At 39.9% G+C, this 23,643-nt stretch overlaps 1 protein-coding gene across 7 annotated transcripts in view; it reads right to left on the reverse strand.

Annotated features, from left to right (window-relative positions):
• The window catches only part of USP28 (ubiquitin specific peptidase 28), a 64,565-nt gene that overhangs the window by 34,537 nt on the left and 6,385 nt on the right, over nucleotides 1-23,643 (reverse strand). For all 7 annotated transcript variants that reach the window (XM_076002527.1, XM_076002524.1, XM_076002522.1 and 4 more), the window contains exons 2-4: nucleotides 11,751-11,828; nucleotides 10,288-10,420; nucleotides 1,923-2,028 (exon numbers count right to left, since the gene is read on the reverse strand). In XM_076002527.1, the coding sequence (XP_075858642.1) occupies nucleotides 1,923-2,028; nucleotides 10,288-10,420; nucleotides 11,751-11,828 (317 nt within the window). The remainder of the gene's footprint in view (nucleotides 1-1,922; nucleotides 2,029-10,287; nucleotides 10,421-11,750; nucleotides 11,829-23,643) is intronic.

The following is a 23,643-nucleotide window of genomic DNA, read 5'->3' on the forward strand; positions in this document are numbered from 1 at the left end:
GAAAAACTATTTACTGGGAAGCACTAGCTATATTGCAACTATAAGATTATAATGTAAATGAAAAGCAAGGTTTAAACATATAAATCTTTTTTTTTTTTTTTTTTTTTTTTTGAGACAGAGTCTCGCTTGTTGCGCAGGCTAGAGTGAGTGCCGTGGCATCAGCCTAGCTCACAGCAACCTCAAACTCCTGGGCTCAAGCGATCCTCCTGCCTCAGCCTCCCAAGTAGCTGGGACTACAGGCATGTGCCACCATGCCCGGCTGATTTTTTCTATATATATATATTAGTTGGCCAATTAATTTCTTTCTATTTATAGTAGAGACGGGGTCTCGCTCTTGCTCAGGCTGGTTTCGAACTCCTGACCTCGAGCAATCTGCCCGCCTTGGCCTCCCAGAGTGCTAGGATTACAGGCGTGAGCCACTGTAAACATATAAAACTTAATCCTTCCATAACAGAGACTATTACTATTAAGGTCCATGGTGGAACTGAGTTGAGACTCAAAACTCTGTAAAGCTACCACAATAAAAGTTTCAGATCTCAACAACAGCACCCTAAGATCCTGCCATTGAAAGGGGCAAGAGAGACACCATGCCAAAGATAGCAGCCTCCAAACTTCCAAGCACACAAAACATGGCCCTGTGTTTCCCTGAAAGGAACATCGTGGCAGTGTGAGGGAATAAATATGCCTAGAAACTGACAGGCCACCACTGGAACAAGATGTTTGTGAACAATACCAGACAATAACCAAATTAGTACCAATTCGAAAAATATAACCCCTGGTCACTTCTGAGACAGGGTACTTGAGTGATACCTTTTGTTTAAAAATGCCCAAAAGGGCCGGGCGCAGTGGCTCACACCTGTAATCCTAGCACTCTGGGAGGCTGAGGCGGGCGGAGCGCTCAAGCTCAGGAGTTCAAAACCAGCCTAAGCAAGAGCGAGACCCTGTCTCTACTAAAAATAGAAAGAAATTAATTGGACAACTAAAAATATATAGAAAAAATTAGCAGGGCATGGTGGCACATGCCTGTAGTCCCAGCTACTCGGGAGGCTGAGGCAGAAGGATTGCTTGAGCCCGGGAAATTGAGGTTGCTGTGAGCTAAGCTGACGCCATGGCACTCTAGCCTGGGCAACAGAGTGAGACTCTGTCTCAAAAAAATAAATAAATAAAAATAGAAATGCCCAACAGCAGAAGCCTCAAACTTTGTGAAGGGAATATACATTTATCAGATACCTGGACAAGGCTGTTATTTTTTCCCCCTTAGCAGTCGTGAACTATAAAACCTTACAAGGCCGCGCGCGGTGGCTCACGCCTGTAATCCTAGCTCTCTGAGAGGCCGAGGCAGGCGGATTGCTTGAGGTCAGGAGTTCGAAACCAGCCTGAGCAAGAGCGAGACCCCCGTCTCTACTATAAATAGAAAGAAATTAATTGGCCAACTAATATATATATATATAGAAAAAATCAGCCAGGCATGGTGGCGCATGCCTGTAGTCCCAGCTACTCGGGAGGCTGAGGCAGGAGGATCGCCTGAGCCCAGGAGTTTGAGGTTGCTGTGAGCTAGGCTGACGCCACGACACTCACTCTAGCCTGGGCAACAAAGTGAGACTCTGTCTCACCCAATCTTTCTAGTAAAAAAAAAAAAAAAAAGTGAGACTCTGTCTCAAAAAAAAAAAAAAACAAAAACACCTTACAGACTTCTACTCAAACATTCAGGCTATAATAAGACCCCTCTATCTTTGGCTTTGTCAAAAGCACATCAAAGAGTAAGTAAGCTAATGTGAATTCAAAGTTTCCTTTAAAAGGAATTTCATTCAGGTGCCATTAAAGGAGCTTGGTAGAATTATTCCTGAGTGGCATTCACTGAGCTATTGCCTTTGACCTACACACAAATGTGGGGAGCAAAGATCATAAATTAAATCAATAACCTGTTAAGATCTCTTCCATCAGCTTGAATTTTGGGGGACTCCAGGAGACTCAGAGCAATGGCAGCCTGAAGATCATCTTTGTTATCATGAGTAAGGTCTATCACTTCTGCAACATAAATACAAATTTAATTAGTCTACATGCAGGAAATGCTGCCTTTCTGTCTGCAGTATAAGAAAAAAGGTAAAGACATACTCCCTAGCTCTCACTGCAATTGCTCACCCATGTAACAATAATTTTATTACTCTAAGCTAGAGTCAAATGAATAATTTACAGCCACATTGTAACCTTTGACTGGGCAATAGTACAGAAATAACAAGTTGCTAAAATGCAATGATTCAAATACCCTCTTCTGTGCTGGTCACAATGGCTCATGCCTGTAAGCCATCCTAGCACTCTGGGAGGCCGAGGCAAGAGAATCACTTGAGCCCAGGAGCTCAAGACCAGCCTGGGCAACACAGTGAGCAAGACTCTATCCCTACAAAAATTTTAAAAAAGAGCCGGGCATGGCAATACATGTCTGTAGTCCCAGCTACTCAGGAGGCTGAGGCAGGAGGATTGCTTGAGCCCAGGAGTTCAAGGCTGTAGCAAGCTATGATCACGCTACTACACTCTAACCTGGGTGACAGAGCAAGAACCTGAAACAAATACCCTCTTCTGCAGTCTCACTTCACAAAGTCAAAAGTATACCCCATATCTGTAGGTTAAACAGTCTATCATCATAAAACATCAGGTAAATATTAAACATCCAAGAACAAGTATTTTCAATCTTGCACAAACTATTCTAGAGCATATGGACGTAGTCCTTAAGTCATTTTATGAGGTCAGCACATAACACCTAGTATATCATAAACTAGTCAAGAACACTTAGAGAAAGGAAAAATTCATGCATGATCACAAATGCAATATACCTAAACAATATACTAGCAAATACTATAGAATCCAATAATGTACCCAAAACATTACATATTAAGACCATGTTGAGGTTACTCTAAGAATAAAATATTGAGTTAACATTAGAAAACTGACCAGTAAAATTCACTATCTTAACAGTTAAAGGAAAAAATGATCATCTCAATAGATACAGAAAAAGTATTTGATAACATTCAACCTTTCAGGATAAAAACTCCAAGGCAATTGGAAGAGAAAAAATATATATTCTTAGGCTGAGAAAACCTATCCATGAGAAATTTATAGCAAACTTCATACTTAATGGAGAAATGGTAAATACATTTGCTTTAGACAAACATTTCTACTGTCACTGCTTTTATTCCTTATGAAGCTCCAACCAGGAGCAATAAGAATTTAAAAAATAAAAAGATTGGAAATAAGAAAAGCTGTCATAATTCACAGATAATCAACCCAAGAGGGAAATCCACAATTACATATAGAAAACAGTGAGCCAACATGCCACACAATTACTAATTGGTTAGATAAAAGGTCAATATACAAAAGTTAAATGAAGTTCTACACACAAGCAACAAAAAACATTTAATTTAAAATGAAAAAAAAAAAGCCGGGTGCGGTGGCTCACGCCTATAATCCTAGCACTCTGGGAGGCTGAGGCGGGCGGATTGCTCGAGGTCAGGAGTTCGAAACCAGCCCGAGCAAGAGCAAGACCCCGTCTCTACTATAAATAGAAAGAAATTAATTGGCCAACTAATATATATATAAAATTAGCCGGGCATGGTGGTGCATGCCTGTAGTCCCAGCTACTCGGGAGGCTGAGGCAGAAGGATTGCTTGAGCGCAGGAGTTTGAGGTTGCTGTGAGCTAGGCTGATGCCACGGCACTCGCCTGGTCAACAAGCGAGACTCTGTCTCAAAAAAAAAAAAAAATGAAAAAAAAAGTACAGATATTATAAAACTGTGGTATCAAGACTGTGTGCTACCAGTATATGGATAGACACAAAGATCAATGGAATAGAATTTAAAGTCCAAGCCTAGCATATAGGCATGTACCTGTAGTCCCAGCTATTAGGGAATCTGAGGTGGGAGGATACTGCTTCTAAAAGATATTTTTAAAACAAACAAATAAATAAGAATTTAGAGTCCAGAATAAACCTTTATATTTATGGTCAATTGATTTTCAACATAGGTGCTAAGACAACTCAATGGGAAAGAGTATCTTTCTAACAAATGATGCTGGGACGATTGGATATGTACATGCAAAAGAATAAAGTTGAATCCCTACCTAACACCACATACAAAAATTAACTCAAAATAGATCAAACTCTTAAGATAGGAGTTTTTAAAACAATCAAACTCCTAGAAGAAGACACATGTAAATCTTCATGATCTTCGATTAGGCAATAACATTTTAAAGCACAAGTAACTAACAGAAAAATATAGATAAATTTGACATCAAAATAAAAAAACCTTTATGTTTCAAAGGATACCATCAAGAAAGTAAAAACATAACCTACGGAATAGGAGAAATTTTTGCAAAACATGTATCTGATAAGGTACCTATATACAGAATATTTAAAGAACTCCTACAACGGAATAATAGACAAATAGATGAATTTAAAAAATGGGAACAGAATCCCAATAGACATTTCTTCAAAAAAGATAATATATAATGACCAATAAGCACACAAAAAAATGCTCCACATTATTAGCCATCAGAAAAGCACACATCAGGCCGGGCGCAGTGGCTCACGCCTGTAATCCTAGCACTCTGGGAGGCCGAGGTGGGCAGATTGCTCGAGGTCAGGAGTTCGAAACCAGCCTGAGCAACAGCGAGACCCCGTTTCTATTATAACAAGAAATTAATTGGCCAACTAAACATATATAGAAAAAATTAGCCAGGCATGGTGGCGCATGCCTGTAGTCCCAGCTACTCGGGAGACTGAGGCAGCAGGATTGCTTGCACTTGAGCCCAGGAGTTTGAGGTTGCTGTGAGCTAGGCTAACGCCAGGGCACTCACTCTAGCCTGGGCAACAAAGCGAGGCTCTGTGGAAAAGAAGGCTCTGTGGAAAAGAAGGGGAGGGGAGGGGAGGGGAGGGGAGGGGAGGGAAGGGGAGGGAAGGGGAGGGGAGGGGAGGGGAGAGGAGGGGAGAGGAGGGGAGGGGAGGGGAGGGGAGGGGAGGGGAGGGGAGGGGAGGGAAGGGGAGGGGAGGGGAGAGGAGGGGAGGGGCGGACAAATCAAAATCACCATCACACTCACTAGGATCACTGTTATCCAAAAAACAAAAACAAAACACCAACCAAGCCAGGTACAGTGGCACAAGCCTATAGCCTCAGCTATTCAGGAGGCTGAGGCAGGAGCATCTCTTGAGTCCAGGAGTTAAAAACCAGTCTGAGCAATACAGCAAGACCCCATTTCAAAATAAATAACAAACCAACCAACCAACCAAAAAAAAAACAAGCAAAAACAAGTGTTGGAGAGGTTGTGGAGAAACTGGAACCTTTGTGCACTGTGAATAGGAATGTAAAATGGTGCAGCTGCTTTGGCAGTTTGAAGAAGTGAGTTTGAGAGTTCTTCAAAAAGTTAAACATACCCATAAGTATGCACAATTATTAAGTGTCAATTAAAAACAAAATAAAGGCCAGGCCCAGTGGCTCACGCCTATAATCCTAGCACTCTGGGAGGCCGAGGGGGGAAGGATTGCTCGAGGTCAGGAGTTTGAAACCAGCCTGAGCAAGAGCGAGACCCCGTCTCTACTATAAATAGAAAGAAATTAATTGGCCAACTAACATATATATAGAAAAAATTAGCCGGGCATAGTGGCGCATGCCTGTAGTCCCAGCTACTCAGAAGGCTGAGGCAGCAGGATTGCTTGAGCCCAGGAGTTTGAGGTTGCTGTGAGCTAGGCTGACGCCACAGCACTCACTCTAGCCTGGGCAACAAAGAGAGACTCTGTCTCAAAAAAAAAAAAAAAGAAAGAAATCTAAATGGTTATTAAGAAATGGGATGAATAAAAGACACTGGTGGGACACTATTAAAATCTTTAATATAGCACAAAAGTAGGTGGACCAAAGGGAGTCCCTGCTGGTTCCCCAACATTAAAGGGCTTCAAACAAGTCTGCTGCACTTACCCCAGTTTGGAGACATTTTTAAAAGCTGAAAGGCAGAGATTACAAAGAGAACACTGAGCAGAAATTTCATGGGGCAATACTGAGGCAGGTTAATTAAGATTGATAAAGAGAAAGTCCAAAGAGTCCCTTGCTGAGGACCCAAAGCCTTATGTACAAAAGTGGGTAACAGGGTCACGGGGAGGAGAAGAAATTTCTCTGGGGCTCCTTGACACAGGAGCCCGACACACTGTGATTTCAAAATCTACTGATAAAGTCCTAATGGAGGCTACAGTCAAGAAGGTAAGGGTTGGCCGGGCGCGGTGGCTCACGCCTGTAATCCTAGCACTCTGGGAGGCCGAGGCGGGTGGATCGCTCGAGGTCAGGAGTTCGAAACCAGCCTGAGCAAGAGCGAGACCCCGTCTCTACTATAAATAAAAAGAAATTAATTGGCCAACTAATATATATAGAAAAAATTAGCCGGGCATGGTGGTGCATGCCTGTAGTCCCAGCTACTCGGGAGGCTGAGGCAGAAGGATTGCTTGAGCCCAGGAGTTTGAGGTTGCTGTGAGCTAGCCTGATGCCACGGCACTCACTCTAGCCTGGGTGACAAAGCGAGACTCTGTCTCAAAAAAAAAAAAAAAAAAAAAAAAAAAAAGAAGGTAAGGGTTGATGGAATAAAGGTAAAATTTTATACGAGAACTGGTAGATTTGAACTTGCTTCATGTAAAGTGATCTCAATAACACCTCTTTTATCTGACAGTACTATGGGGACAGACATTGCACCAGCGTGGGGAATGTTCCCCCATCTACGACTGTAAAACAGAAGGCATGTAAAGCTGCCCTTCAAGTAGTATTAATTGAACATGCTAAATGAGAACCAGTAAGATTCCACCATCCCACATGGTGTAGAACAGAAGCTGTAGTGCTGGTAAGGACAAATTCTCCATTTGATAAGCCCTTTGTGTGGAATGTTTACTAAGGGCTTATAGCAAAAGCCCGTGAGTGCCTCCCAGGGGTGACTACTGGGACTTTGGACTAGAGAATTTCCATTTGAGGGGCATTTATTACCTTGTTATCAGACATGAATTGAAGCTACCCCTATGAATGAGGACATAAAATGATCTTCAAACCTGAAATACCCATGCTGTCTTGGGTGATGTCTCAATGGGGACAGCAGTACCCAGAAGAGTTCCATAATAAAAAGGAAATGGTTTATACAGAATCATGCTACCTGGGGAACACAAGGAAGGAGTCTGTTTCTCCCAGGACTGACTCAGGAGCTGCTGGATTCTATTGCCACTTACACAGTGCACCTTAATAAACCACTCTGGAATGATGAAGAGCTGTTTAGTTTATGGATGGTAGTTCCAAGGTGAATGGACAACATTCTATTTGGAAGGATGTCACTCTGATTGAGGAAGGTAAAACCAAATCAACTTGGTGAGCTGAATTGCATGATGTTTCCCTAGCAGTGATGGAAGAATTACTGACTCATGAGCAGTGGCCAATGGCCTAGCCACATGGTCAGGCAGGAGAGCAACTATGAAGTGACCTATTCAAATGATGCCTGTATAGGGTACAGCCTTATGGAAATTTGAGGGGTACATTAAAGTAAAGCATGTCATACCCACCAGAACTCCCTTAAGTAAGTGGAAATAGGGGCACTGCAGGCCAGGCATGGTGGCTCACGCCTGTAATCCTAGCACTCTGGGAGGCCGAGGCAGGTGGATCACTCAAGGTCAGGAGTTCAAAACCAGCCTGAGCAAGAGCGAGACCCTGTCTCTACCAAAAATAGAAAGAAATTAATTGGCCAACTAAAAATATATAGAAAAAATTAGCCGGGCATGGTGACGCATGCCTGTAGTCCCAGCTACTGGGGAAGGTGAGGCAGAAGGATCACTTGAGCCCCGGAGTTGGAGGTTGCTGTGAGCTAGGCTGACGCCACAGCACTCTAGCCCAGGCAACAGAAACTCTGTCTCAAAAAAAAAGGGGGGGGGATACTGCAGCAATGCAGAGACAGGCTGAATCTAGACATATTCCTTTTGTACCCTCTCAGGCACAAAATGCCAATAAGAACTGTTCTGTCAACAAAAGAGACAGCCGGGCGCGGTGGCTCACGCCTGTAATCCTAGCTCTCTGGGAGGCCGAGGCGGGCGGATTGCTCGAGGTCAGGAGTTCGAAACCAGCCTGAGCAAGAGCGAGACCCCGTCTCTACTATAAATAGAAAGAAACTAATTGGCCAACTAATATATATAGAAAAAATTAGCCGGGCATGGTGGCGCATGCCTGTAGTCCCAGCTACTTGGGAGGCTGAGACAGAAGGATCGCTTGAGCCCAGGAATTTGAGGTTGCTGTGAGCTAGGCTGACGCCACGGCACTCACTGTAGCCTGGGCAACAAAGTGAGACTCTGCCTCAAAAAAAAGAAAAAAAAAAAAAAAAACAAAAGAGACAGCAGATGGCTATGTGGCAGATGCCCTGGAGGGAAGGCCCTGAGCACAGCTGGCAAGTGAGACTGATGCTGGTAGCCCTAGGAGGCTACGTATGGGTCCTAACAGATAATAGAAGCTGACTCTGAACTGGACTTCCCTTGAAGATGCAAATGTGCAGAGTGCTACAGAGAAACCAGAACAGAACCATTTAAAACTTTCCACCTTCCTGGGATAAGCCCTTGGATTCTCCTTTCACCACTTTTGTGAATTAACTTAATGTTTTCATTAGCATCTGGTTAAGACCTATGAGGCGAAGCTAAGACAGCATTTTACATCAAGAGAATGGGTATTGATTTCCCAATCTAAAATTAATATAATAAATTTGAGAGCAATGACTACTCTCAAACCCTGTTAGTGGGAATATTAATAGGTAAAAAATCATTTTGGAAAATACTGTCATTATCTGTAAGGTTGGAGATGAGCATATCATAATACCTAACACCTAAATCGCTAGGTATATACACTAAAGAAACTTGCATACATGCACAAGAAACATGAATTCGTGAATACTTCACACCAGTGAAAACAAATGAACTACAGTTATAACCTACAACATGTATGAGACTCAAAAAGAACAATGTTGACTGGAAAAAGTTGCAGTGTATACCAAAAGACACATACAAGAATATTCACAGCAGCAATATTCAGAATAGCTCAAAACCACAAACAGCCCAAATGTCCATTAACACCATCTGACCCAGCGAATGGTTTCCTCCTCCTGGAAGCCTCCTTGGTTTCAAAGTTCCACTCTCCTGGTTTTCCTTGGACATTCTCACCTCCCTAGACCTCTCAACACCAAGAGTATCTAGTGCTTAGTCACTGAATCTTTACTCTTTCCTTCACCCACTCTCTTGGAGAGCCATCAGTCCCACAGCTCTACATACCATTTATAGGCCATGGCTCCAAGTTTATCTATCTCCAGCCTGGATTTCTCCCTGAACTGTGCACCTGGGTCTATGCTTTTGACATCTCCACCTGGATCCTTTACCTTAAAAATACTACATGCAGCCAGAATGCAAGCACTTCTCACCCCTCTCCCACTGCATCCTGGCCCAAGTCACCAGCATCTGCAATGGCCCCTTGACTGGTCCTGGGCTCTTTGATCTGACCCACACTCTTCACCCTCCTCCCATATTCTGTTCTTACACAGCAGGCAGAATGATATCTAGAAAATGGTAACCAGTTTACATCTTTCCTTTGCTCCAAACTCTCCAAAAGTCATCCATCTAACTCAGAGCAAAAGCCAGAACTTATATGAAGGCTCTGCATTATCCACCTCCTGCTTCCTTCACAGCCCCATCCCTTACTGCCCTCCTCGCTCATTAAGCCTCAGCTCTGGCATCCTTGCAACTCCTTGGGCAAGCCAAGGCGCACCCTTATCTCAGGGCCTTGCATGACTTATTCTCTCACTTCCCTTGCACCTTCTTAAAAAGTCCATCCTATTTGAAACCCAGTCCTCAGCACGCCTTTCTTCATTTCTTTCATTCTGTCCTTTTATTTTTCTCCATGATATTGAGCACATTCTAATATGCTATACATTTTATTTATATACTTATTACCTCCCCCCACAAATAAAACATAAGTTACACGAAGGCAGGGATTCACTAGTACTTGGCACATAGCTGGTGCTCATTAAATAGGTGCTAAATAATTAGTGAATGAATGAATAAATGAATGAAACCATTGAAGTGCTTGGAATTATGCCTAGAACACAGCAATGACTCAATAATTAGCTATTATTATCATTATTATTATTATTTCCTAAGGGTTGATGTGATTGACAGGGAACTCACGTACACTCATTTCTTATTTTCTGCTGCTGTTCAATGAAGGACCAAGACAGGATATGCTATACCTACTTGCTAATACCTCCTTGTTGGCAGCGCTCCCCTCTACTTCAGATGGTTCTGTAGCAACAGTGTCTTGACTGGGCTCCTTAACTCTCTCATCAGTGAGAAGGCTGACTGCCTGTCTTATGTCACCATTACTGGCCTAAGGAGAGAAAAACAACAGAAATGTCCAAAGTAAAGCATCATAGAATTTGCAATAAGTAGTGAGTTGCTTTTTTTGGTTATAACTCCTTACCACCCTGTTGACACACTAAGTAGTTCAGGCACAATTCTAGGGTAGGATATCGAAAAAAGAGAGCATGGTGGACATGCCATGAAGCGTCCATCAAACACCCAGTTACAGGGAGCTGCCACCTGATTTCCCATTACACACAAACAAAAAGGAAACCCCAAGAGAGATTTGTTCTCACTGCTCCAGATACTACTGCTCCTGGTTTCACAGACTAGTTAAGGTATTATGTGTCTAAAAAGGAGGTTGGCATTAACAGAGAGATTATAAATGAAGTCAGTCTCTACAATAAAAGTGTCAAGCAGTTACCTATTTTTAATAGTGAGCATATTTGTTTTTAAGTTTTTATTAGGAAACATTTCCAATGCATACATCAGGAAAGTGAATAATTGAGCCCCATGTATCCATCACTTAGCTGCAACAATTATCAAGTTATGGTCATTCTTGTTCTATCTATATTACCTTCCTCTCTCCCCTAGATATTTCAAAGCAAATCCTAAGCATCTTAAATCACTGGTCAACATTTCAGAATGTATCTTTTTTTAAATATAACCCACAATGCTATTATCACACCTTAAGAGTAGCAACAGTTTTTTAATAACCAGTTCAAACTTCCCTGACTCAAATATTGTTTAGTTTGTCAGTTTAAACCAGGATCCATAAGGTCTATACAATGCAATTGGTAGATGATTTTTAAATTTTTTTGATCCTGTAGGATTTTCCCCACCAAGAGCTTCTCCCATCCCCTTAAAATTTACATGTTGAAAGGCAGGGCGGTGGCTCACACCTGTAATCCTAGCACTCTGGGAGGCCGAGGTGGGCAGATTGCTCAAGGTCAGGAGTTCGAAACCAGCCAGAGCAAAAGCGAAACCCCGTCTCTAATATAAATAAAAAAAAATTAATTGGCCAACTAATATATGTAGAAAAAATTAACCAGGCATGGTGGCACATGCCTGTAGTCCCAGCTACTCAAGAGGCTGAGGCAGCAAGATTACTTGAGCCCAGGAGTTTGAGGTTGCTGTGAGCTAGGCTGACGCCACGGCACTCACTCTAGCCTGGGCAACAAAGTGAGACTCGGTCTCAAAAAAAAAAAAATTTACATGTTGAAGATACTGGGTCATTTGACCTATATAGAACTTCTATCCCTCCATGCACCTTGGCATAAAAATAGCTTGAACTCACATAACTATGATATAGACAACTGTTTTAAAGCCTAAAGACTAATAAGGGTCTGGAAACCCACCTTTAGAGCTTCATGAAGAAAGGAAGGGTCCTGAATGCCTGTGATTTCTCTCAGTTGATTTAACAGCATTTGGCAGCTCTGTATTTGCAAAACAAAAAAACCAGTGATATGTCAGTCAAAAAGAAAACCTGGGTGCACTTAAAGAATAAGTAAAAGCATCTTGGATAAACAGGCCTGAGACTTGCATTTTTTACTCTAAAGAACCAGCAAGCTCCAAATAACAAGGCACTGACTGTCAGACACATTCTGAAATGCCAAATCTATTACTCTTTTAAAAGTTTAATCGTGGAAAATACTTTTAGCACTTATGAAAGAAATGTGAGTGGACAGTAAAACTACAAATATATAAAACATTTAAATGTAATATTCTAGCCTTAATGGATGCTTAAAGTGCCTCAGGTTTTTCTTTTGGTAAGCAGTGTGCATAAGTAGGTCATAGAAGGAGTCCAGGGAATTTGCATAGATGTGAAGATGTGCTATTTTAAGCTTTACTGCACATGCCATTTGTGTGTGTCATTTTTCACTGACAATAAGTTTCCAATCATGTAATTAACCAATGATACCACCACCATCGTATTTTAAACTCTGGTTTGGATTACTTAAAAAGAAGTATGGCTAAAGCTAGAATTTTCTGATTATTAAATAAAATATATAATTCCAGAGGGAACAAACTATGGAATGTTTTCTCTTCATTAATCTGAATCATGGAAAAACCTAACTTGCTAACTTCCAGCTACCATAACAACAGTTTATAACCCCTTTTCAAACTTAATGTCTTCACCCTACCACTTTAGTGTACTCTGCACAAAACAAAAGTTAACACAAAAAAACACCAATTTATGCGTACAGCTTGATTTAAACAACTGGCTGGCCCAACTTGAGACACAATGATCTTTTGGATCAATACTAAAAACAAAATATTTCAAAATTAATTCAGTGAGAAGGAATCTAATTTATGTCATTCCTCAGGTTACGCTAGAATTAAGTCCCAATTCAATACTTGATACTTCACCATTAACTATCGTTCAGTTGGTAATATGTCTCAAAGAGAGACTGTCTGCATTTACCGCCAGCTGTAACAGAAACAGTATCCTATGTTCTCCAACAGCTGAAGGCCCCATGCAACACTTAGAGTATGACACAACTAGAAATAACTAACTGAAACATCCCTCTAAAAGTCCTTCAAAAAGCATCAACAGTCTTTCTGTTCTAGTCATAGGCTATAGTCATAGGCTAGAAATGGAACCCTACCCTGCTGAGACCAGCAGTCTTTGAGGCTGTGAGTCTTGTCAAAGCCAGCCAGTGCCTGCGCACTGAGGGATTATCAGACTAAAAAGTATCCAGATTTAGCCATGGCAAAAGCTGAAAACACAAATGTGATTTTCAGAAAAATGTAGTATTATAAATTTTTTCCCAAACGAATTCTAATTCCATTTCATTTTACTATGTAAAAGTGTATGAATCTAGGTATCTCAACTACACACAGTTTTTTAAAAGACCAACATCAATATCCCCCAAAAAGAGTGGAATAATTGGAAGGCAGAATAAGTAGCATATTAATATTAAAATGGAACCAAGAAGGTAAGAGTGGGATAATCACATTTTCATCTGGAATTACTCTGTATAGCAATTAATACCTATGATTCACAAAAAATAATCCCAATAAAAATTAACAGCTAACATCCACTGCTCATTTTTAGCCAGGTACCGCTCTAAACACTTAGCACATCTTAACTAATTAAACTTATTGAACTCTCTTAACAGGCCTGTGAAATAGGTATTATGCCCATCTGACAGCAAACTGAGGCACAGAGAGCTTAAGTAACTTATACAGATTGTTGCTAATAAGGGGTGGAGCTAGAATTTGAATCCAGCCTGACTCCAGAGCCTGAAATCTCTACCATACTGTGTCTGACAAGACAAAAAAATAGGCAAGAATACCTATTTAATGCAGAACAATGCAGATATTTTATTGTTGTATTTTTACCTTGATGTTTAAGCCTTAACAAGTTTCCTATTTTTTAAAAAATTTTGCGTTTTCATAAAATCACAAGTTTGATTACTTAGTAGTGCATCTTTTCTAAAGCTATCATCAGATTTAGAGAAGTAAATACTGTATTTACTAAATCTAAGGTGCCATCAGTTATAAACAAAGAAAGAAAAACTGCTGCTACTTAAACTATGACATAATAAATCAATCACACCAGCTTCTTAGAGCTCTGAACTTCTCATTTGCACTGAAGAATACAGCAACTTCCCCTGCTTCCAGGTGTACTGCCTGGCATGTGTGACAGCAATTCTTTTGCATGCCTCTCAGTAACAAAACTTAACACAGCTTAATACATCTGTGGTATCTTCCTTTCTAGGTCGCATAAAGCACTTAATTGTAGCTTTGCAAGAAAATTTGAAACTGCAATCATTCCTCCAAAAATAAATATTTTGCTTCATATAAAATCAAATGTGGGCCGGGCGCGGTGGCTCACGCCTGTAATCCTAGCTCTCTGGGAGGCCGAGGCGGGCGGATTGCTCAAGGTCAGGAGTTCAAAACCAGCCAGAGCAAGAGCGAGACCCCGTCTCTACTATAAATAGAAAGAAATTAATTGGCCAACTGATATGTATATAAAAAATTAGCCGGGCATGGTGGCGCATGCCTGTAGTCCCAGCTACTCGGGAGGCCGAGGCAGTAGGATCGCTCGAGCCCAGGAGTTTGAGGTTGCTGTGAGCTAGGCTGACGCCATGGCACTCACTCTAGCCTGGACAACAAAGTGAGACTCTGTCTCAAAAAAAAAAAAAAAAAAATCAAATGTGTCCAGGCAAGGTGGCTCACGCCTGTAATCCTAGCACTCTACCAAGTGAGGCCAAGGCGAGGCGGGAGGATCACTTAAACTCAGGAGTTTGTGACCAGTCTAACCAAGAGCAAGACTCCATCTCTACTAAAAATAGAAAAAATTAGCCAGATGTGGTGGTACCTGCCTGCAGTCCCAGCTACTCAGGAGGCTGAGGCAGTAGGATAGCTTAAGCCCAGAAGTTTGAAGTTGCTGTGAGCTAGGCTGACACCAGGGCACTCTAGCATGGGTGACAGAATGAGACTCTGTCTCAAAAAATAAATAAATAAGTAAAAATAAAATAAAATGTACACTCCGCTATTTTGTATTCATGCCTTTCTTCATACAAAGGTTTTTATTTTTTTCATTTCAATGTTGAATCACAGTGTAACCTTTTAAAAGGCATTTTTAAGATTAACCAAAAACATGCATGCAAATACTCACTGCAGCATTAATTATTGAAAAGAGCCAAAAAGTGGAAAGAATCCAAAAGTCTACCAACTGATGAATGGACAAACAAAATGTGGTATATCCACACAATGGAATAGTATTCAGCCGTTAAAAGGAATGAAGTAACGATACATGCCACAACATGGACAAGCTTTGAAAACATTATGTTAAGTGAAACAAGCCAGGCATGAAAGACAACATATTGTGGGATTTCCTTTATAAGAGATGTCTAGAATAGGAAATCCATAGAAATAGAAAGCAAATTAGTGGTTGCCAGAGACTGAGGAGGTAGGGAAAATGGAAAATGACTGCTTAATAAATATGGGTTTATTTCTGGAAGGAAAAAAAAGACATTTTAAATGGCAAGTAAATTGTGTTGTACTAACAGTACATATAATTTGACTGTCACAACAGTAGGAATACATGTACAACAATGACCATGTCCCATCTGCTACCTGGATTACAGTACATGTAAGGAATAGCTTGATTTCAGAGATGTTAGAATGCCAAATAAATGTGAATCAACAAATATGGTATTCAAATATTAATTCACTAATCATTTACAGCTGGTTTTGGGGTAAAATCAGTTACACTCCAGCATTCCCACTGCCCTTTCTCCACTTTGTAATAGGTAGGAGTGGACATTAATTACAGCTAGAATAATACACTCAGGAAAGGAAAATAAACTCCTGTTTTCCCTTTTTAAAAGGTATTGGGCAGAGATGACAAATAGTAAAATTATAATATTTTGTACAGCTGCAAAAACAATGTTCTACATGACAATTCAAATCCAAATTCCTCATCTTGCAATTTGAAGACTACTACCTAATTCCACCCTTAACCTGCTCAACCTTTTTTCCTACTCAATTCTTTACCTAACAAACTCATTCTCTCATGAATTGGAGTGTTGCCCCTACTATCACTAGTATTACCTCCTACATTGTTAAACTATGGAATGCCAACCTACAGTCAAGGGCTATATTCATACCACCTCCTTAAAGTCCTTCCAAGCACTCTGGTCCACCCCATTCACTCCCCTTTCTAATCTTCCACGTTGAGGAAACAAGCCTGTGAATGAATTGGTATGTTGTCTTTACCTGGCATTTCTCAGGTAATATGGTTCTCTAATTGTTTTGAATATGAAAGTCTTGCCACCCTTAAAGCAAGAATCATGCAAAAAAAAAAAAAAAAAGAATCATGCAACATACTGCTTAATTTGAATTATTTAAACAGTGCTGATAAGAACTATTTAACTAACACTTATTGAACACCCACTTAATGCCAAGAAACTTAGGTGTCTCACATGCATGTAATCCTTACGATGGTAGGCATTTGCGCGAATCAGGGAATTGAAGTTTACAAGACCTATTTATCATCAAATGTCTTGAATTAGAAGTTAAATCAAAGATAGCTATTAAAGTCTGAATAACAAATTTCACAAGGACTAAGCTATGTTATTGATATATACATACAACTGCTATGACATGACTGTCTTACAAAGATTTAGCTAAATTCTCAACAGTATCCACATCCCAAATCCTAATAAGTACTATATATAAATATTAACTTTACAGTAACAGACTTAACTAAACTCATCAGGATCCTACTGTATTATTAACTCATTTCTACTGAACATCACAAAAAGCAGATTTAAATATTAACTGCACTCTGACTACATTGCTATGTACAAAGTACACACCCAACAGGAGACAAGACAAAGCCTGTCACAATGAAGTCAAATAACTGGCAAGAGCCAACAGGTTTGCACTTCCTTAGCTAAATTCACATTGTTTTCCCAAAACAAAAAGTACTCTCTTTTCCTGCCCAGAGGCAGTGAAAAAAAGACAGGTACACACAAATCTCTAGAAGGAAGGAGTTCAAGCTTTCTGACCTCAGCTACTCAGTGGTTTTGGTGCAATCTAGTCCACTTCTCAAGTCTGAGATTTTCTTAAAACCAAGGCACTCACTCACCTCACAAGAAGCAATAAACACATTAAGGATTATTCAGATAATAAATACATTAAGGTATCAAGTTTTTGTTATCAAGTAATAGCCTTTATCTTACTGCAACAAAGTTAAAACTCACTCTGACCAAATAAGGCAAAATTACTAATTACTAATTTTTAAAACATCTGAGGCCTGGCACAGTGGTTCATGCATGTATACCTAGCACTCTGGGAGGCTGAGACAAGAGGATCTTTTGAAGTCAGGAGTCTGAGGTTGCAGTGCGTAGAACTATACCACTATACTCTAACCCAGGGAACAGAGTAAGACACTATATCAATAAATAAATACAAATAAAAAATGAAAAAATTAAGAACACCTAATTTAGCATTGTGATAAGGAGCCTTCCAGATTATTCCATTCCTTCAAACAGGATGCTATTTTCATCATTCTGATGCACACATTTCCTGATCTCAATTATCTAATCTTATGAAGACATTTCTAAATTTAAAACTAAGTTAATACTGAGAAATGTTCCCTTACTCCAAAGAACTACCAAGGTATGCTTACTAAAATCCTTCCAAAGTTAAAGATCTGGTTTTCCAATTTTAAAATAAAACTTAAATACCCACAAAAAGAGAAAAAAAAAAACAACAAACTACGTAGGAGTCAAAGAAAAGAAAGATAGAGCATCAACACCAGAAACTCCGTCTGGTGACCAGTGTCTTAATGCATTCTGAAACTGCTGCTAACCTTTCCTACCTCCATAAAACAAGGAATGGTTCACAAAAGCCCTGGTATTTTTTTCAGTTTTTCTTCTGGCAACTACTCCATGTTGATCCAATTTATTTGTGGAGCAGAAACCTAAAATAGCAATAAGGATATGACTCCCTAAAAAAGACAAATAGCAGCTGCAGATACAACTAAATTCCCTGAAATGGACTACTTGATAATTTATGTGAATGGTGTAAAAGTCAGTACATGATGAAAATGTTTCAGTTCATCAACTGGCTTAAAATTTTCAAAAAGCATTAAAAGCATTTAAAATTTAGCTGCTGTTATATGGTGTAGAGGGGTTTAAACTGGGACTTAAAAGAAAAAAGGAAAAGGAACTAATCATTATTTACTTTTCTTAATTTTTCATCTCCTTTTTCCCATGCACTGAGTGAGAAATTCCAACAGTCCACAAGGGTATAAAATCAAAAGGAAATCTCCCTCTTCTTCCCATCCTAGTTCCATTTCCCAGGGGCTACCACTATTAATAGTATCTGATATATCTTTCCAGAAATTATCTATGCACATGAATATATTTTTTTCATACTATACATAATGTCCTAAATCTTGCCTTTTTTCTTACTTTAGAATACATTAAAACTAAATTTTTTCATTTCTTTAAATACATGCCCCAACCAAATACAAGAAATGAGGCTGGGAAGTCACCACAATGCATCTCCAAAAAGGAAAGGAAATACCATTTTTAGCAACATATTGCTAGGGTTTATTGAAAAACCAAGAAAATACTGGAGAAAGATATAAGAAATCAAATTTACATGCTTATAGTTTTAGAAATCTAGTAACAGTAAACTTTTAAGTTATTATCAGGTGGGTCTTGGTGTATAGTTTCTATTTTCAATAAATAGCAACGATTAGAGAGAGGTGATGTAGGATTGGATTATAAAGGGTTGTTAAAGTAAATGTCAGGATAAGTTTGGACTTGATCTGATGAACAATGGATAATCATTACAGGTTCCTCAGCAGGGAAGAGATACGAAGTGGAAAACAGTATTTAATCTAGCACATGTGAACAACTGGTTCAAAGTGGGAGGAGACAAGAGAAAAAGCTTAAGCATGAGTTACTGGGCTGCTGAGTAAACCAATTGTGATGAGAGAGGCAGGATGCTGGCAGGGGAAACAGAGAGGAGGACAGACTCTGAACACCTCAAAGAATGAAGAGATAGAGCTTAGTCAAATATTTGCAAATGGATGTCTAAGAGAGTGCTATTGCCAAGGACATAAAGGAAACCAGCAAGAAAATCAAATGATGTATACACCACACCAATAGAATGAAGGAGAAAAAAATGCATGATCATCTTGACTGATGCAGAAAAATATTTAACAAAATCCAACATGCATTCATGATAAAAACAATCAGAGGCCGGGCGCAGTGGCTCACGCCTGTAATCCTAACACTCTGGGAGGCTGAGGCAGGCGGATTACTCGAGGTCAGCAGTTCGAACCAGCCTGAGCAAGAGCGAGACCCTGTCTCTACTATAAATAGAAAGAAATTAACTGGACAACTAATATATAGAGAAAAAATTAGCCGGGCATAGTGACGCATGCCTGTAGTCCCAGCTACTTGGGAGGCTGAGGCAGTAGGATTGCTTGTGCCCAGGAGTTTGAGGTTGCTGTGAGCTAGGCTGACGCCACAGCACTCACTCTAGCCTGGGCAACAAAGAGAGACTCTGTCTCAAAAAAAAAAAAAAAAAAAACAATCAGAAACTAGGAATAGAAAGGAATTTCCCTCAACATAATAAAGGGCCTTTATAAAAAAAAAAAAACCCACATCTAACATCATATTCAGTGGTAAAAGACTGAAAGCTTTCTCCCTAAAATCAGGAACAAGAAAAAGATACCCACTGACCACTGCTATTTAACAGTGTACTAAAAGTTCTAGCCAAAGCAATTAGGCAAGAATAAGAAATAAAATATCATGGAGATGAAAAGACATGGCAAAACAAGAAAGAATCCAAGTTGGAAAGGAAAAAGTAAAAAATGATCTCTATTCACAGATACCAGGATCCCATACATACATAAAAATCACAAAAAATCCACACAAAAGTTATTAGAGCTAATAAACAAATTCAGCAAAGTTGACAGTAAAGATCAACATGCAAAAATCAGTTGTGTTGGCTGGTCCGATGGTAGTGGGTTATCAGAACTTATTCACATTAGTGTCACTAAAGTTGGTATTCAACCCCCCACTGCTAAATTTGACTGGCTTTAAAAAAAAAAAAAAAAAAATCAGTTGTGTTTCTACACAGCAGCAATGAACAACCCAAAAAGGAAATAAAGAAAACAATTACATTTACAATAGCATCTAAAAGAATAAAATGCCTAGAAATAAATTTAACCAAGCAGGTAAAAAACTTATACACAGAAAACTACAAAACATTGCTGAAAGAAGCTAAAGAAGACCTAACTAAATTCAAAGACATCCAGATTCACAGACTAGAAGACTGTATTTATCAGGGTTCTTCAGAGAAACAGAATTGATAAGAGATAAAGAAAGCAAGATTTATTATAAAGAATTGGCTCACATGACCAAGGAGGCTGAGAAGTCTCAAGGGCTGCAGTTAGCAAACTGGAGACCACTGGTGTAGTTCCAGTCTAAGTCTGGGGCCTGAGAACCAGAAGAGCTAATGGTTTAAGTTCCAGTCCATGTCTCAAGCCCTAAGAACCAGAAGAGCTATTAGTGTAAATTCCAGTGTGAGGGCAGAATATTCACATCCCAGCTCAGTCAGGCAGGTGAAGTTTCCTCATACTCAGCCCTTTTGTTCTAGTTAGGTCTTCAACTGATTGGATGAGGCCCACCACATTAGGCAGGTCAATCTGCTTTACTCAGTCTACTGACTGAATGTTAATCTGATCCAGAAACACCCTCACAGGCACACCTAGAATAACAGTTGCCCAAATTAGTGGGCACCCCGTGGCCCAGTGAAAAAGACTTAATGTCTAGGATGGCAATACTACCCAAGGCAATCTACAAGTTCAATGCAATCCCTATAAAAATTCCAATGGCCTTTTTTGAAGAAATGGAAAAGCTGATCCTCAAATTCGTACAGGATTTCAAGGGATCCTGAAAAGCCAAAACAATATTAAAAAGAAGAACAAAGTCAGAGGACTCACACTCCTGATTTCAAAACTTATTATAAAGCAACAGTAATCATAACATACCACCATATAGTACCACCATAAGGATAGATATACAGACCAAGAGAGTAGAGAATCCAAAAATAATCTCATGTAGTTTATAAGGTCGATTGACTTTCAACAAGTGTGCCAAGACCATTTGACAGGGGAAAATTTGTCTACAACAAATCATGTTGGCATAGCTGGATATCCACAAGTAAAAGCATGTCACTGGACCCCTACCTCACATAATAAACAAAAAATAACTTAAAAATGGGCATGGCAGATCATGCCTACAATCCCAGCACTTTGGGAGGCCAAGGTGGGAGGATCACTTGAGCCCAGGAGTTCAAAACCAACTTGGGCAAAATAGCAAGACCCCATCTCTACAAAAAAAATTAAAAAATTAGCTAGGTATGGTGGCAAGTGCCTATAGTCCTAGCTACTGGGGAGGCTGAGGCAGGAGGATCCCTTCCACCCAGGAATTCAAGGTTACATAAACTATGATCACACTACTGCACTCCAGCCTGGATAACACAGTTAGACCCTATCTCAAAAAACAAGCAAAATAAGTATTATTATAGCTCACCTTATATGTAATGTCTCAATTATACCTCAACAAAGCTGACAGAAAAAAAAATTAACTCAAAATGGATCAACAACCTAAATATAAGAGCTAAAACTGGCCGGGCGTGGTGGCTCACGCCTGTAATCCTAGCTCTCTGGGAGGCCGAGGCGGGCGGATTACTCGAGGTCAGGAGTTTGAAACCAGCCTGAGCAAGAGCGAGACCCCGTCTCTACTATAAATAGAAAGAAATTAATTGGCTAACTAATATATATATATATATATATATATATATATATAAAATTAGCTGGGCATGGTGGCGCATGCCTGTAGTCCCAGCTACTTGGGAGGCTGAGGCAGAAGGATTGCTAGAGCCAGGAGATTGAGGTTGCTGTGAGCTAGGCTGACGCCATGGCACTCACTCTAGCCTAGGCAACAGAGCGAGACTCTGTCTCAAAAAAAAAAAAAAAAAAGAGCTAAAACTATAAAACTCTTAAAAGAAAACATACAAGTAAACCTTAATGACCTTGGATTTGGTGGTGGATTCTTAGATATGACACCAAAAGCAAGAACAACAAAAGGAAAAAATTAAATAAACATGTTCCTGGTGGTATAAATCTGTAGTCCCAGCCATTGGGAAGGCTGAGGTAGGAGGATCGCCTGAGGCCAGGAGTTCAAGGCTGTAGTGAGCTACAATCATGCCTAAGAATAGCCGGTGTACTCTGGCCTAGATAACACAAGGAGACTAATCTCTTAAAAAGAAAAAAAAAATCAAAAGGGAGAGCTGCACTTACAACCCCACTCCAAGGAAAGGAAAGGGGAAAGTAAAGGAAAGGAAGAAGAAAAGAAAGACAGAGAGAGAGAGGGAGGCAGGGAGGGAGGGAGGGAGGCAGGGAGGGAGGAAGGAAGGGAGGGAGGGAGGAAGGAGAGAGAAAGAGAAAAGAAGAGAAGAGAAAAAAAGGAAAAGAAAAGAAAAAATAAAAGGGAAGGAAGGGAGGAAGAGGGAGGGAGGGAGGGAAGGAAACAAGGAAGAAAGAAAAAGGACACTAGGAAAGTAGTAACTTGGGCAGGGAGATTAGAAAAAGAAAAAGTTACTTTAGGAATTCTTACATTTAAACTGACTACCAGGCACTCTGAGAGGCCAAGGCGGGCGGATTGCTCAAGGTCAGGAGTTCAAAACCAGCCTGAGCGAGACCCTGTCTCTACTATAAAAAAAATAGAAAGAAATCAATTGGCCAACACACACACACACATACATATATATATATATATATAAAATGAGCCGGGCATGGTGGCGAGTGCCTGTAGTCCCAGCTACTCGGGAGGCTGAGGCAGTAGGATTGCTTGAGCCCAGGAGTTTGAGGTTGCTGTGAGCTAGGCTGAAGCGGCACTCACTCTAGCCTGGGCAACAAAGCGAGACTCTGTCTCAAAAAATAAATAAATAAATAAATAAACTGACTACCAACCAGCCATCACATAGCAAGACACCTACTGATGCAGATTTTTAATTTGGCTTGGTGTGTGTGATACTTTTTTTCTTTCTTCATAGTTGAAGAAATGAGAATGTCAGTGTCTGATATTTTGACCTCCCATTTTATGTAGAAAGCCTAAATAGTGGAAATAGCACTATGTAAGCCCAGATTAGCCTCCTGGCAAATCTCAAATTTCCTGAGCATCAGTTTCTACACCTGGAAATTAAAACATACCATAAGTTGTGACAGTACAGGTATGACTATCAAATGAAATAATTCATACAGGAATTATTAGTAAAATTTAAAAATGTGATATAAATGTAACACTGTGACCTGCCTGCCCAACTAAACTCATCTAGAGTTTGTAGTAAACCTACTGATATCCTAGGAGAAAAATGTCTGTGTTATAGTTTGGGTTTTAGCACTTACTAGCTCTGTCACTAGGCAAATTCTACTTCCTGGTCATACTAAATTTTATTTCATAGAGTTGCTGTGAGGCTTCGATGAGAACATATATTAAAGTGCTTCATAGTCCAGTGATAGTGAGAAGTTTGTTTTTAGAAAGGCCTGTATTATAGTAAGGGAAATGTTATACTTCAAGTCACAATGGCTTGAAGTTGCAGTTTTGCTACTTATAATTTTATCTTGCATACGCCACATTTCTCATCTATAATATGGAGGCAAACAGACTTCAGTTTAAAATCTATGAATAAAGAAAAAAAAGAAAT

Source organism: Microcebus murinus, chromosome 4 (assembly GCF_040939455.1).
Source record: "Microcebus murinus isolate Inina chromosome 4, M.murinus_Inina_mat1.0, whole genome shotgun sequence".
NCBI lineage: Eukaryota > Metazoa > Chordata > Mammalia > Primates > Cheirogaleidae > Microcebus > Microcebus murinus.